At 66.3% G+C, this 13,554-nt stretch overlaps 1 protein-coding gene across 3 annotated transcripts; it reads right to left on the bottom strand.

The window, feature by feature from the left end:
• Positions 1-449: 449 nt before the first annotated feature.
• On the bottom strand, positions 450-9,972 carry EMID1 (EMI domain containing 1). Of its 3 annotated transcripts, XM_071763225.1 has the most exons (15): positions 9,765-9,972; positions 7,218-7,331; positions 6,956-7,062; positions 5,169-5,255; positions 4,995-5,056; positions 4,726-4,852; positions 4,142-4,240; positions 3,859-3,996; positions 3,623-3,700; positions 3,492-3,544; positions 3,334-3,387; positions 3,137-3,181; positions 3,013-3,057; positions 2,747-2,831; positions 454-678 (listed from the first exon to the last, which is right to left on the bottom strand). In XM_071763225.1, the coding sequence occupies exons 1-15, from the start codon at positions 9,917-9,919 to the stop codon at positions 548-550; spliced, it is 1,380 nt and encodes a 459-aa protein (XP_071619326.1). In that variant the 5' UTR covers positions 9,920-9,972; the 3' UTR covers positions 454-547. The 3 variants fall into 3 exon arrangements, with proteins under 3 accessions (XP_071619327.1, XP_071619328.1, XP_071619326.1); XM_071763226.1 differs by lacking the exons at positions 2,747-2,831; positions 3,013-3,057 and adding an exon at positions 1,564-1,654 and having other exon boundaries at positions 450-678; positions 5,169-5,258; XM_071763227.1 differs by lacking the exons at positions 2,747-2,831; positions 3,013-3,057 and adding an exon at positions 1,564-1,654 and having other exon boundaries at positions 453-678; positions 6,956-7,059.
• Positions 9,973-13,554: the final 3,582 nt, after the last annotated feature.

The following is a 13,554-nucleotide window of genomic DNA, read 5'->3' as shown; positions in this document are numbered from 1 at the left end:
CCCCCCGGCGGTGCCGCTGTGGCCCAGGGACACGCAGGACGCGGGATCGGGAGGCGTTTAATGACCCCGCGGTCCCAGAGCAGAGGGACAAAGCGCACGCGGGGCGGGGGCAGTGTCCCCACCCGAGGGGGGTGACTGTCCCCACTGCTGTCCCACCCCCCCTGGCCGGGGGGTGGTGGTGGTGGTGTTTAACCCCCCCCAGAGCTGCACAAGGGGTTAGAGACAGAAATGGGTCCGGAGCGGGGGGGACAGAAATGGGGCGGGGGGTCCCCTGCCCCCCTCCCTCATCCCCCCCTCTGAAGAGGGGGGCGTCAAGAACCATCACTTGGGGCGAAGCTTTGCGGGAGGGCGGTGCCGTGACACCACCTAGCACCAGGCGGCCTGGGGGGACCCGGGGGGATGCGGGGGGGTGACCCCCACCCTGTACCCCCCCCTCTTCCCCCGGGCGCTGCTCCTGGCCGTCCCGGCACGGCGGTGGGTGCAGGGTTTGTTTTTTTGGACACACACACACACACACACACACACACACAATGGGTGCCGCCCCCCCTCACTGCTGTCTTGGGGGTCGCCGAGAGGGGGCCACGATGCGGTATGGGGGGTGGCCACTGTCACGCTTGCCACGGGGGGGACCGGGGGCCACCGTGCCGGGGGGGGCACTGCCCGAGCCAGGCTCTGGTTCTGCGGGGAGGAAAGGAGAGAGGTGTCAGGAGACACATCCCCCCCCACCCCAAAAAAAAAAAAAAAAAAAAAGAAAAAGTGTCCCCCTGGCCTTGGGTGCTGTGGGTGGGGGGTCCCTCGCCCCACAGAAAGGGGGCTCAGGGGTCCCCAGCCCCACGGAGAGGGGGTTCATCTCCCCCCACCCCCAAACCCTGCAGCTGTCCCCCGGGAGCCCCTGGCTGGGGGAGGCACAGGGGACACACACATGGGGACACCCCCACACCCCAACTGGCCCCCCTGGGACCCCTGGCCGCCACCCCTGGAGCTGGGACCCCCCCCTGCACAAAAGCAGAGCTGGAAAGTGGAGGAGAGGGGAAAAGAGGGTGCGGGGCACCCCCGCTGACCCCCCTGCTGGGCACCCTGGCACTGGGGGCTCCCTTGGGTCATGGGGTCTCCATGGGGCTCCCTTGGTTTGGGAAGGGCTTCATGGTCTCCTGTGATCCTTGGGGAGCTCCAGGGGCTCCCGTGGGCCTCTTAAGAGGGGTCCATGGGTGCCTCTCAATCAAAGACTGTCTCCATGGTCTCCCTTGCTCCAAGAGGCTCTCCCTTGGTTTCAGAGGCCCCAGGGTCTCCCTCGATCCTTGGGGAACTCCCAGGTTTCCTTTGATCCTTGGGAAGCTCCCAGGGATTCCCTGCAGTTCTCTCAATCCATGAGAGTCTCTGTGCTCCCAGCAGCTCTCCATGGTCACCTCTCCCAATCCAGCAGGATCTCCATGGTGTCCCTTGGGGAGGGGGGGTGTGTGGGGGTCTCCAAGGACCTTCTTCCAAAGCCCCCCGTGCTCCATGCCCGCACCCAGGGGGAGTCTCAGCTCATGCTGGGGTGGGGGGTGGTGGTGCTGCCGTTACCTGGCCAGATGATGGCTTCCAGCAAGGTGACCCTTCTAGCCAGGACCTCCAGCCGGGCCTGCTGCCGCAGGAGGGTTTGGAAGCTACTGGCCTGGGGGAGAGGGAGAGAGCAGAGCAGAGCAGAGCGTTCACCCGCGGGGGGCACGGCATGGCACAGCATGGCACAGGTGGCACAGCACAGCTGGCAGGGCATGGCACAGCATGGCACAGGTGGCACAGCACAGCTGGCAGGGCATGGCATGGGTGGCACAGCATGGCTGGCACGGCACGGCATGGCACGGCTGGCATGGCATGGCATGGGTGGCACAGCATGGCATAGCACAGCTGGCACAGTATGGCACAGGTGGCACAGTATGGCACAGGTGGCACAGCATGGCATGGTATGGGTAGCACAGCTGGCATGGCATGGGTGGCCACAGCATGGCACGGCATGGGTGGCATAGGTGGCACAGCACAGGTGGCATAGCATGGCACGGGTGGCATGGCATGGCATGGCACAGGTGGTGTGGCACAGGTAGCACAGGACATGTGGCATGGTGTGGGAAAGGTGTCACAGCAGAGGTGTCACAGGTAGCACACAGCAGGGATGTCACGGCATGGGTGGCACAGGTGTCACGGCTGTCCCAGCAGGACACAGGGTGGGTGCAGCCCTGGTGGGGGGGTGGGTGCAGTGGGTGGGGGTGCCAGGTCTCCCAGGAGGGTGCCTCCTGTTGGGGGGGGTCTGGGGGTCCCTTGGTGCTGCCTCGATGCCCCAAGCAGTGCCCTGATGGGGACACACTGTCCCCCGTGCCTCTGCCACCCCCCTGTCCCCAGCCTGCCGAGGGACCCCATTTTGTCCCCAAGATGAGACTGTCACAGGTGTCCCCACCCGGGGTGAGCACCCTGGGGCAGTGCCGGGGGTTCTGGGGGTGCCCACCCACGGGGTCCCTGCCCTACAAGCGTGTCCCCAGTGCTGGCCGTGACCTCCCAGCGCAGGTGGTGACATCACACTGAGCCGATGACGTCATCCCACACACTTCTTGCCCCAGCTCTATGATGTCAGCAAGGCAGCGTGATGTCACGGGCACCTGCTGACCTGCTGGGGGGTGGGGAGGAAGGAGTGGAGGGGCCACCCCATGGAGCAGGGGCCACCCTGGGGGTCCCCTGTCCCGTCCCTCCCCCTGGGCTGTCCCCCCCTACTCACCGTAGAGCCCAATCATTGTTTCCAAGATTAAAACCCTCTCTGCTAAAATCTTCAGTGCCTCACGGAGATGGTGCAAACCCTCCCCCTGGGGACAAAAGAGGGGTCACACGGGGCCACCGGGCACAGGGTCACCTTCCCTGGGTGGGGGGACATGGAGGGGACATGGTTACCCCCCCCTCCCGGGAGGAGTGAGAGTAACCCCCCCACTCCCCGCCCCCACATCAGGAGTGTCCCTGCTCCTGTCCCCGGTGTCACCCACCACTCACCCAAGTGCCCTTGTCACCCGAGTGGCCCTGGGGGCCCGGTTCGCCCTGAAACACAGAGAGGAGAGGGGCTGGCAGGGGGGGACAGGGGGGCTGCACCTCGGGGGGGCCCGATCTGGACACCTACCTGTGCCCCAGCCTGGCCACGGCTGCCAGGGGGGCCCTGGGGACCCTGAGGAGGGGAGGGGGGGAGATCCTATCAGCACCTGAGGGAGGGGCACAGCCGGACACCCCCCGACACCCTGGGGGATGCTGGCAGAGCCCCCCTCCCCCCCACACCCCGGGCTGAGACCTCCCCAACTTGTGACATGGGTGGGCACTCACTCTGTCTCCTTTCTCACCGGGGGGGCCGGCAGCTCCGGGTGCCCCCTCCCTACCCTGTGGACAAACGGGGTGGCATCAGGTGGCAGACACACACACACACGATCCTGGGGGGGTGGGAGGGCTCAGGACACCCTCACCCATCTGCTCCCAACACTTACATCGGGTCCTGGGGGGCCGGGGGGGCCGATGGGACCAGGGGGCCCGGGGGGACCTGCAAGGAGAGGGGGGGGGCACAGCTCAGTCCGGCCCTCGGGGATGTTTTGGGGAGGGGGGGCACACAAACACTCACCCATTGGCCCCACGGGTCCGGGTGGGCCGGTGGGACCCACGATGCTTTCAGTGAAGGTGTTGGAGAGGAGGGGGTCCCCTGGGGGATGGGTGGGTCAGACTCCACCCCCGGGAGTCTCAGCACCCCCAGCCTTGGTGATACCCCCCCGCCCCCCCCCCCCAGTCCCCATTCCCCTCCTCAGCCTGGCCCCCATCTGGGGGAGAGTCCCTCCCACCCCTCCTCAGCCCCCCCCTTACTGGGCAGGGCTCCGCGGGGTATCGCTGGCCCCAGGGGAGCAGGGGGTCCTGGGAGGCCAGGGGGACCAGGTAAGCCCTTCTCTCCGGGGGGGCCCCTGGCTCCATCCCGGCCGGGTGGTCCTGGGGGGCCAGGGGGACCTGCAAGGAGGAAGAGGAGGGGGAGGAGGGGAGGGAGTGTCTGTTAAATCCCCTGCTGAGACCCACCCCCGTGTCAGCAGGGGATGGGCTCAGCCAGAGCCTGGGACTCCCCCTCAAAACCAGGGCAATCCCCCCCCCCTCTCACCTGGTGGCCCCATCGGACCCTTCAACCCCGGAACACCCGAGGGTCCCCGTCCTCCTGCATCCCCCTTGGGGCCGGGGGGGCCCCTCCAGCCGGGGGTCCCTGCAGCCAAGCAGTGTCCTCAGGGGGGGGTCCCACCTCGGTGGGTGCCCCCCACCCACCATCACTGCTCCATGCTGCAGGTGGGGCCTGGGGGGGGGGGAGGGCACCCCAAGAGCAGCAGCCCCCCCACCCTGCCCCAAACCAAAGCACTGGAGCTTGGGGGGGGGGGGGGTGTGTGTCCTTCAACACTCCCCCCCCCCCCGCCGGAGCTGGGGCAGGTCCCCAAGGGTGGCTCCGTGTCACCTCCTGGAGACAGCAGGGGTGGGACTGCAGCCTCCCCCCCACATAAGGGGCTCCAAAAGGGGGTCTCCCACAGATTACCCCCCCCCATTGATATCACCAGGGTGCTTTCCCTGGGGTGGGTGCTGCTGGGTGGCACTGCCACCAGCACTGGTGACACAGGATGTGGCATTGCCACCAACGCCGGCGCTGCGGGAAGCGGGTAGCTGGGTGGGGGGGTGGGTGTTGTGATTTGGGCCCCTTACCATCATCCCCAGGGCTCCCGCGGGCAGCTGGAGCCCCCCAGAGCTGCCCGTGGTCCTGTCCCCTGCCCGGGGGGCTGCCCCTGGGTGCTGGGGGAGTGGGGGCTTCAGCGACCGACAGCCGGGCCACCTGGCAACGAGAAGGGAGAGTTGGGTGCCACAGCGTAGGGGGAGAGGGGAGGGGCTTCCCCCCATCTCCCGGTGCCCCCTCGGGAAGTGGGAGATGTCCATCGGCGGGGGTGGGGTCCGGGGGATATTTTGGGGGGGGTCACCTGCATCTCGAGGGTGGTGATCCGGGCTGTCAGGTCCCCAACCTGGCTGCAGTTCAGGCACCCTGCGGGGTGGGGGGCAGAGGAGGTGGTGGGGTGGGGGGCACCCACCCCTCTTTGCTCATGTTGGTGCAGGGAGGGTGGTAAGGGGAGGGGGGGTGGGGGGCACAGACGCACCTGAGAATGTTGTGGGGCGCAGGGGGGGGCGGCGTGGGGACGGGTTGGGGTGCCCCGTGTCCCGTAGGGCCAGGAGGATTTGAGGCTCTGCTGGGGGGAGGGGGGGTCAGGAAGGGGACACATCCCCACCCCCCAAGGGCTACAGGACTCAGAAAGGCTCCTGCCCCTCACCCTAAAATGAGGGGGGGTCCATCCTCCCTCTGGGGGAGCCTCAGTGCCCTAAACCCCCCACCCTCCCGTGGGTCCCTCTTCTCCCCATGAGTGATCAGCCAGAGGCCCCCAACCTGCTATGGTCTCGAATCAGCACCCCCAGACCCCCATGACCATGTCAGACCCCTCCAACCCACCCCCTAACGTTGACCCGCCCCCTCAAGCTCCCCCCCCCGGATCACATACCAGCACCCCCAAACTTAACCATCCTCCCCAACCCCCCATGTCCATACAACAGCCCCCCCAACTCACCCCCTCACTCAAATCAGTCCCCCCAACCCCCCCATGACCACACACAACCCCCCCACCCCCTAACCTTAACTGCCCCCCAAATCCACCCTTGATCACACACCAGACCCCCCCCCAACCCACCCCCTAACCCTGAGTGAGACCCCCCCCAGCCCGCTCCAGTCCTGAACCCCACCCCCCCAAACCCCACCTATGGCCCCACTGTGAGAACCCCCCCATCCCTGTCTCAGGGGTGGCTTTAGAGGGGAGGGGACACATTCCTGGGGACACTCGCCACATCTGCACCCCCATGGTGGGGTCCCAGCACCTCGTCCCCTACCAAAGGACCCTGGGGACAGGGGCTGGGGCCCACCCAGCATGGCAGGAAAAGGGTGTCTGGCACAGAGCTGGTGGCATTGTGTGTGCCCCCCCCTCCCTGGCAGGGCCACCTCCGTGCTGCAGGGGACAGCCAGCACCACCCTAAGCGGGCCCAGATGTGGGGCACCCAGCCAAGCACGCATGGAGCAGGAAGAGGAGGAAGGGTCCCCCCCACCCTCCCCCCCACACTGCTGCCACCCAGCTGGTCCCCTTTTTCCAGGTCCTGCAGGTCCTTAGCGCCACCCCCTTGCTGTCCCCAGGGTGTGTGTCCCCCCCTTGGGTGGCACCCACTCACCCTACAGCCCCTCCAGAGCCAGAGCTGGGGACCCATAGGGGAGGGAGGGAGGGAGGGAGGGAGGGAGGGGGACGCAGGTGACTATGGGGACAAAGACCCCCCCACCTGGACAGGGGTGTCCATCTGTCCATCCACTGACACCTCCCCCAGATCTACCCCTCCACCCACCCCCTACCCCCCTGAGCCACTCACCCAGCCAAGCACCCCCTGCCCACCCACCCACCCACAGGGATCTCTCTACCTGCCCATTCACCCACCCACCCACAGGCAGAGGTGTCCACCCACCCTCCACAGGGACACCCATCCATCCCTTCTTCCACTCAACCATGAGAACATCCCTCCCTCCCTCCATCCATCCATCTGCAGGAACATCCATCCATTTATCCATCCACTCAACCATGGGAATATCCATCCATGAACCCACAACAGAAGAATGTCCATCTGTCCATCCTTCCCTCCATTCCTCCCTCCCTCCATGCCTCCATCCATCCATCCCTTCACCCACACCAAGGACCACCCAGTGACCCCCTTCCACCACTCACCTCCCCATCCATCCCTTCCCAGCCCAGCAGCCCATCCACAGCCCCTGGGTGACCCCACCCTGCCCAATGAGGAGCCCACAAGCCCAGTACCCTGGCAGGATGAATCCCCATTTCCTAGCCATTCCAGCTCCCACCTTCCTGGCAGTTGGCTCCAGCATGCCCAGGGCAGCACCTCCACTCCAGTGCTGTCACTGTCCTGTAGGTCACCCTGTAGATGGGCCGGGCCACTGTGCGGTAGCTGCTAGCACAGAGAGAGAGAGTGCTGTCACCCAGCACCCACAGGAAAATCCCTCCCTCCATCCATCCATCCCTCCATCCAGGGGGGATATCACAGCTACCAAGGCTCGCAAGGTGCTGGGACATACTGTGGCACGGGATATTGGTGTCACCTCTCACCTGCCCCCGCTGCAGACCAGGGGCCAGCGGCAGCCCTGGAAGACCCTCTGGAGGAAGGTGCCATTCTGGACCTGGCATGACACTGTCCTTGTCACCGTGTAGGAGCACCAGTTGCTGCAATGGAAACCATCAGTCCTGCTCAGGGCACACCATGGGACTGGTGGAGGTGGCAGTGCCACCAGTGTGGTGAGGGGGTGTATATCCCATATCAGGGGGTCCTACACCCTAAATTCCCCCGGGAGATGGCCACCCCCAGCTTTTGGGGTGCCCACGGGGGCTGTCCCAGGTGGGGGCTGCCCGGGAGCTGGGGCCTCACATTCCTGCTGCATTCCCGGCCCGGCTGGCTTGGAGCAGGGCCCGCAGCCCCCCCAGCCCACCCCACCCCACACAAAGCCTCCTTTCTTCAGCCCATGCCAGGCTCTGCCTGCCCCCGCCCCCTCCCCAGCCTCAGTTTCCCCCCGCAAAGGAGGGAGGGGGGGGTGGACATCAATGCCACGACGCCCAATGTCCCTGTCCCCCTCGGCGGCTCCAGGCTCCGAGGGTGTGTGTGCCATTTGAGCCCAAACCCAAGCTTTCTGGGGACTGAGGGGAGGTGGTGGCAGCTGGGACGAGTGGGGACAATTGTCTGGGAGATGCCTGAGGGGGGGGACACACAGCGGGGTGGTACAGGGCTTTCCGGCCAGGCACTGTCCCAGGCAGGCGCGGTGCCAGGGACACGACAAAGCCGAGCTGGCAGGGACTGTCACCACGCCTTTGCCAACCCTCTGCCGTGCCCAGCGGGGTCCTGGGAGAGGGGACACACACAGCGACACGGTGGGGTGATACTGTCCCCCTCTGGGCAGGCACCAAGGTGCCCCCCAGGCAGGTGGGGGGATGCGGTCTGGGGGAGAGGGAAGGTGCCAGCCCCAGGGGTGCCGAGGGTGATGGATGGGGCTGGGGATGGGTCCTGGCTCGTCTTACTTCCCTCTCTCCTGCCTGGCAGAGGGAATGCCCCCCTGGGATGGAGGGAAGGAGGAAACACCCCCTTGGGAAGCAGGGAAGGAGTGGAGGGAAGGAGGGAATGCTACCCCTGGGAAGCAGGAAAGGAGGGAATGCCCTCCTGGGATGGAGAGAATGCCCCCCATGGGATGGAGGGAAGGAGAGAATGCCCCCCTGGGAAGCACGAAAGGAGGGAATGCCCTCTTGGGATGTTTGGAATGCTCCCTTGGGGAGCAGAGAAGGAGCAAGCGGGTATCAACGTGTGAGCACTCGCATGGCCTGGACTGACCCAGCATTCATGCACTGAGTTGGCCCGGGCTCTGCAAGTCAGGACACACAGGAGCAAAACCCAGCTCAGGGCTGGCACTGAACCCCACCCCCCGACCCCGTTGGCTTCGTGACCACCTCCTCCCACCCAAACGGCATGTGGGACCCCAGCCATTCCCCAACCCCCACCCCCAATGCCAGCAGCAGGGTGGAAGAGGGGGGGTGGGATAGGGGGGCTTGGGGGGCAGGGGGGCATGTCAGGGTAGTGCCAAGGCGCCGGGGTCTTCCTGGGCTTGGCCAGGAGGGGAAGGGGAAATGAGGCTGCTTCTGCCCGTCGCCTCGCCAACCGGAGCGGAACCGGGAGGTCCCGGCAATCCGGTGCCGGAGACACTGCAAGAGCCAAAGGTTTCCTGTAAACAATCCCCCGCCAGCCCCCCGCCCCCCCCCCCCCCCCCACCTCTGCCGCTCCACCGGAATGGGATCGAGGGCACAGGAGCTGCAACCCACCTCGATCTCACCATCGGGATTCCCCGGTCCTCGCCACCTCCCAGGGACGGGCAGGACCCCGGGGCCGGGGCTGCTCACCCCACACCAGCCTCAGCATGTCCCAGTGTGTCCCAGTATAGCCAGGCAGCCCCAGTATGGCCAGGTAGACCCAGTATTGTCCCACCATCTTGATAACCCTCATAGCTCTGATACCCCTGGCAGTGATGCTAGTCCCAGTAGCTCACCAGTAAGCACCAGTTCTTGCTAACCCCAGTAAGTCCTAGCCCTGATTTGCCCAGCAAACCCAAGTATCCCTTCAGTCAGTCCCAGGAAGTCCAGCTAGCACCAGTAACGCCCCAGTGACAGCCAGTCCAAGTAAGACCAGCTAGCCCTAGTGTCTCCCAGTAACCTCCAGCTCTGGTAACCCCAGCAGCATGGACCAAGCAGCCGGTGCCCCCCCGGTGCCAAATGCCCTCCATGCCCGGTGCTCGCAATCCCCCGGGACCCAGAACCCTCCTGGGACCCTCTACCCAGCTCTCTCTGTGCCCACAGCCTCCCGGGACCCAGAGCCTCCCCGGGACCCGGGACCCAGAGCCCCCCGGTGCCCGTAGCCCCCTGTGCCCGGTATCTGGAGCGCCCCAGTACCCGGTACCGACCTCCCCCAGTAGCCTCTCCTCAGTACCCGGTACCCAGAGCTCCCTGTATCTTCAGCCCCCTTTACACCCCCTCCCTCTTCTCCCTCTTCCCCCATACCCAGATGGCCCCCCTTGCCCCGTACCCGGTGCCCCCCTGCCCAAACCCCCCCGGTGCCGGTACCTGCGGGCTGCCGGCTGCAACAGGGCCGGACTCCAGGAGCAACCGGCGGGCAGGAGCAGAAGGCAGCAAAGGCAGAACCCCAGGGGGGCAGGCATGGGGGCAGGAAGGGGGGCAGGCAGGGGGGCAGGCAGGGGCAGGCGGCGGGGCCGGGCCATCCCGATCCGCTGGGCTCGGCGCTGCCCGGGCACCGGCACCGGCACCGAGCGGGAGGGGCAGGGAGGAGGAGGAGGAGGAGGGATGAAGGAGGAGGAAGGACCCCCCCCGGTCCCCGCCTTCCGCCCCGGCAGCCAATGGGGGGGCACAGCTGTGGGGAGGGGACACACGACTTTGGGGACACACTGGCCTGGGAGAGGACAGGAGGGGGGGACACAGGGAGGCTGAGCCCAGAGAAAGGAGGGGTCACAATGGGGGGGCTGCGGGGATCCCTGTGTGAGCCCCTCCGCGGGGTGTACAGAGGTGGGTGCGTGTCCCCTGTGGGCGTGGGTGCACACGCGTGTGTGAACTGCTCGTGCGTGGGAGCACACGCATGTGGGTGAACATGTGTCTGATCTGCGTGTTCATGGGAGCACACGTGTGTGGTCTTCATGTGCGTGGTTACGCACGCGTGGTGTGACCCTGTGTGTGCACATGTGTGCATTCATGGCTCTGTGTGTGTGTTTGTGCTCACAGGTGCACACGTGTGTGGGCTGTCCCTGTGTGTCCTGGTGTGCACCCCGTGTGCTGCAGGCTCACACGAATCTCAGTGCACGAGCAGGTGTGTCCGTGCTGTCGTGTGCACACACGCGTGTGTACACAGCCGGGCTGTATGCACACCCACCCTGTCTGCCTGTTTGTCTGTGTCTGACTGTCTCTGGCTGCTCTGCCATGTGTGTGTGTGGTCCCTGCGTCAGGAACGGGGGGGGAGATTGTGCCTGAGGGTGTGTGGGTGGTCCCAGATGGGGGTGTTGGGAGGGGGAACCCTACAGGCAGCATGTCTGTCCGTCTGTCTGTCTGTCTGTCTGGGGACACAGCCCCCTGGGACCCCCCAGCCCTCTGTGGGGTGTGGGTATGTGGGGGAGAAGCTCATCAAGGCTGTCAGCACCCCCCCACACCCCACCTTCCACCCCACCCGCACGAGACATCCGGGTGGTCCCTGTCACCTTGTGTGTCCCTTCCCATGGGGACAGCAGAGAACCCAGGTGACAGGCAGCCTGTGGGGTGACATGGGGGGAGAGCCCTGGAAGGCCTGGAGCCGGACTTGGGGGGAGGACACAAGTGGGGCAGGGGGACATAGAACACATAGGCTATAGAACATCACCATCCCCTCATGCACCCCCATATCCCACAGACTCTGTGGGGGGCTGCGGGCACTGGGACCCCCCACACTGTGGCAGCCCTGCTCCTGGGGCTCCTTGGTGGCCATCCCAGGCTGTCCCTAGCTCTGAGCTGAGCAGTCCAAGCTCAGCCTTGTCCCCACTCTTCCCCAGAGGGACCCCCACGCGGCCCTGGGGTCCTCTCAGCTGTGCTCACCCCCTCTGTGGTGTCCTGAATCCCAGCAGGGCTCCTCCTGAGGTGTATTTCAGCCAGGCTTCCAGGTTCCTCCCATCATATCCTTGTCCCGTGCCATGGCCCTAGTTCAATGTCCCCATGCTGTGGGCCAGTTCCAGGTCTCTGTGTCATGCCACTGTCACAGCTCCAGGTCCTTATGCCATGGCCCAGCTCCATGTCCCCATGCCCTGGCCCAGGAAGGGACCAGGGGTCAGAGCTGATCTGGGGCCAGGCAAGGGCTGGGGGGGTGACACTTGAGGGGACACTCAGGGCAATTGTGGCCTGTTAGTGCCCATAGGACCCTGCCCCATGTCCCCTCCAATGTCCCCAGCTCTGTGTCCCCTGAACCCTGTCAGCTGCCCCCACAGCATGGGCCCCCCAGCCCAGTTCCTGCTCAGGTGTGGGATACACCAGGATGGGAAGAGTGGGTCCTGAGGGTGTTGAGGGGGCTCTCAGAGCATCCCCGGGACCCCCACCCCTGCCTGGGTCCTGCCATAGGGTGCCAGCCCCGTTTACTCCTGCATGAGACCTGGGTGCAGCTCATCGCATGGATGAGACGGGCAGGCTGATGGGGAGCCGAGCGGCCGGGGCCACCAGGTGGCACTCCAGGCCACCGTGGCTGTCCCTGGCCACCCCCAGGGTCAGTCCTTGTCTCCGGCCACCACCCTGGCCAGCCTCATGGACCATCAGTGCCCCCTCCCCGGAAGAGAGGAGACTGCGATGCAGCCACAGCCCAGGAGGAACAATCCCTCTGTCCCAAATCTGTCCCTTCACAGGCATGGCCATAGTGACAACCTCTCTGACCCCTAACCTGCCCTCTCTGTCGGTACAGCCACAGCAAAAAAATCCTCTACCTTAAATCTGTCACCAAATCTGCCCCTCCACAGACAGAGTGACATCTCCCTTGTCCCTAGATCTGTCCCCAGATCTCTCCCTGAGCCGCGGGTGGCAGTGATGGCAACGAGGGGGACAGCCACTGAGGTGTCCCCATGGCTCAGGGCTCCCGTGCCTCAGTTTCCCCACAGGGCTAAGGGAACCACATGCCCTGAGAGGAACAAGGTCCCCAGTGGGTGTCCCCAGCGCAGGGCACCAGTGTGTGTTGCCAGTGAGGGTCTCCAGTGCAGGTGCCAGGGCCTGGGGATGTCCCCAGTGTGGGTGCCAGCTCCTGTGCAGATGACCAGGACCCCACGTGTGTCCCTGGGGTGGGTGCACAGGTCCCCGATTCAGATCCCTGGTCCCCTGAGTGTCCCTTGTACTCTACCTGTCCCCAGTGTGTCCCTCATGTAATGTCCTCACTGAAGACACCTTGTTCCGCCGTGCGTGTCCCCAGTGTGGGTGCTCGGTCTCGGTGGGTATCCCCTGTCCCACGGCGTGTCCCCAGTGAGTGTCCCCGGTCCCGAGGCGCGTCTCCGCTCGGGGTCGGTGCTCCTGGTGCGTGTTCCCGGCTCCTGTTGCGTGTCCTCTGTCCCGATGCCTGTCCCCGCCGCGTGTGCCCGCTCCTGTTGCGTGTCCCCGATGTGCGTGTCCCCGGTGCGGGTGCCCGCGCAGCCGTGCGCGCCGCCGCCAGTGTCGGTAGCTGCCTTGGCGCTGGCGGAGCCGCCCGGCCCGCTCCCGCTCCCGCTCCCGCTCCCACTCCCACTCCCACTCCCGCCGCTGCTCCGGTGCGGGTCCCGCTGCGGCTGCGGCTCCCGGAGGTAACGGCGAGGGGAGGGGGCGATGCCGGTCGGCGGCCATGGCGGGGCGGGGGGGTACGGGCTCCGGGAGAGGGGGCTGGGGAGGGGGGGACCGTGCACGGGGGGTTGCTGTGAAGCGGGGGGCACCCGGCAGTGGGGGGACCGGGAGAGGGTGCACCGGAGGCTGGGGGGCTTCCGTGCAGCGGGGGCTAGGCCTGGCCTTTCATCACCAACACCCCCCCCCCGAGCCTCCGGGCCCTGGGGCGAGGGGCTGGCACTGGGCTGGTCCCCACTGCCCGGGCTCGGGGGGAGGAAAGGGGAGGGAGGGATTGGGTGAGGGTCTCTCCGGCCGTGGGGGTGCTCGAGGTCACGGCGGGTGCTGGGTGCGCCCCGGGGTGCACTCGCGTGTGGAGGGGTGAGGGAGAGTGTGTGTGCAGCGCTGTGCTGGGGTGGGGGTCTGTGTGTGTGTGTGCATCCCTGGAGCGGGGGGGGGGGTGCTGTGCTTGCCCTGGGTGCCTGTGTCTCTCTGTCCGTCTGTCTCCATCTCGCTGTCTGTCTGTGTCACTTGTCACTGGCTGCGCGTGCACCCG

This window comes from Heliangelus exortis, chromosome 19 (genome assembly GCF_036169615.1).
Source record: "Heliangelus exortis chromosome 19, bHelExo1.hap1, whole genome shotgun sequence".
Lineage (NCBI taxonomy): Eukaryota > Metazoa > Chordata > Aves > Apodiformes > Trochilidae > Heliangelus > Heliangelus exortis.
This window is presented reverse-complemented; position numbering and strand designations above follow the sequence as displayed.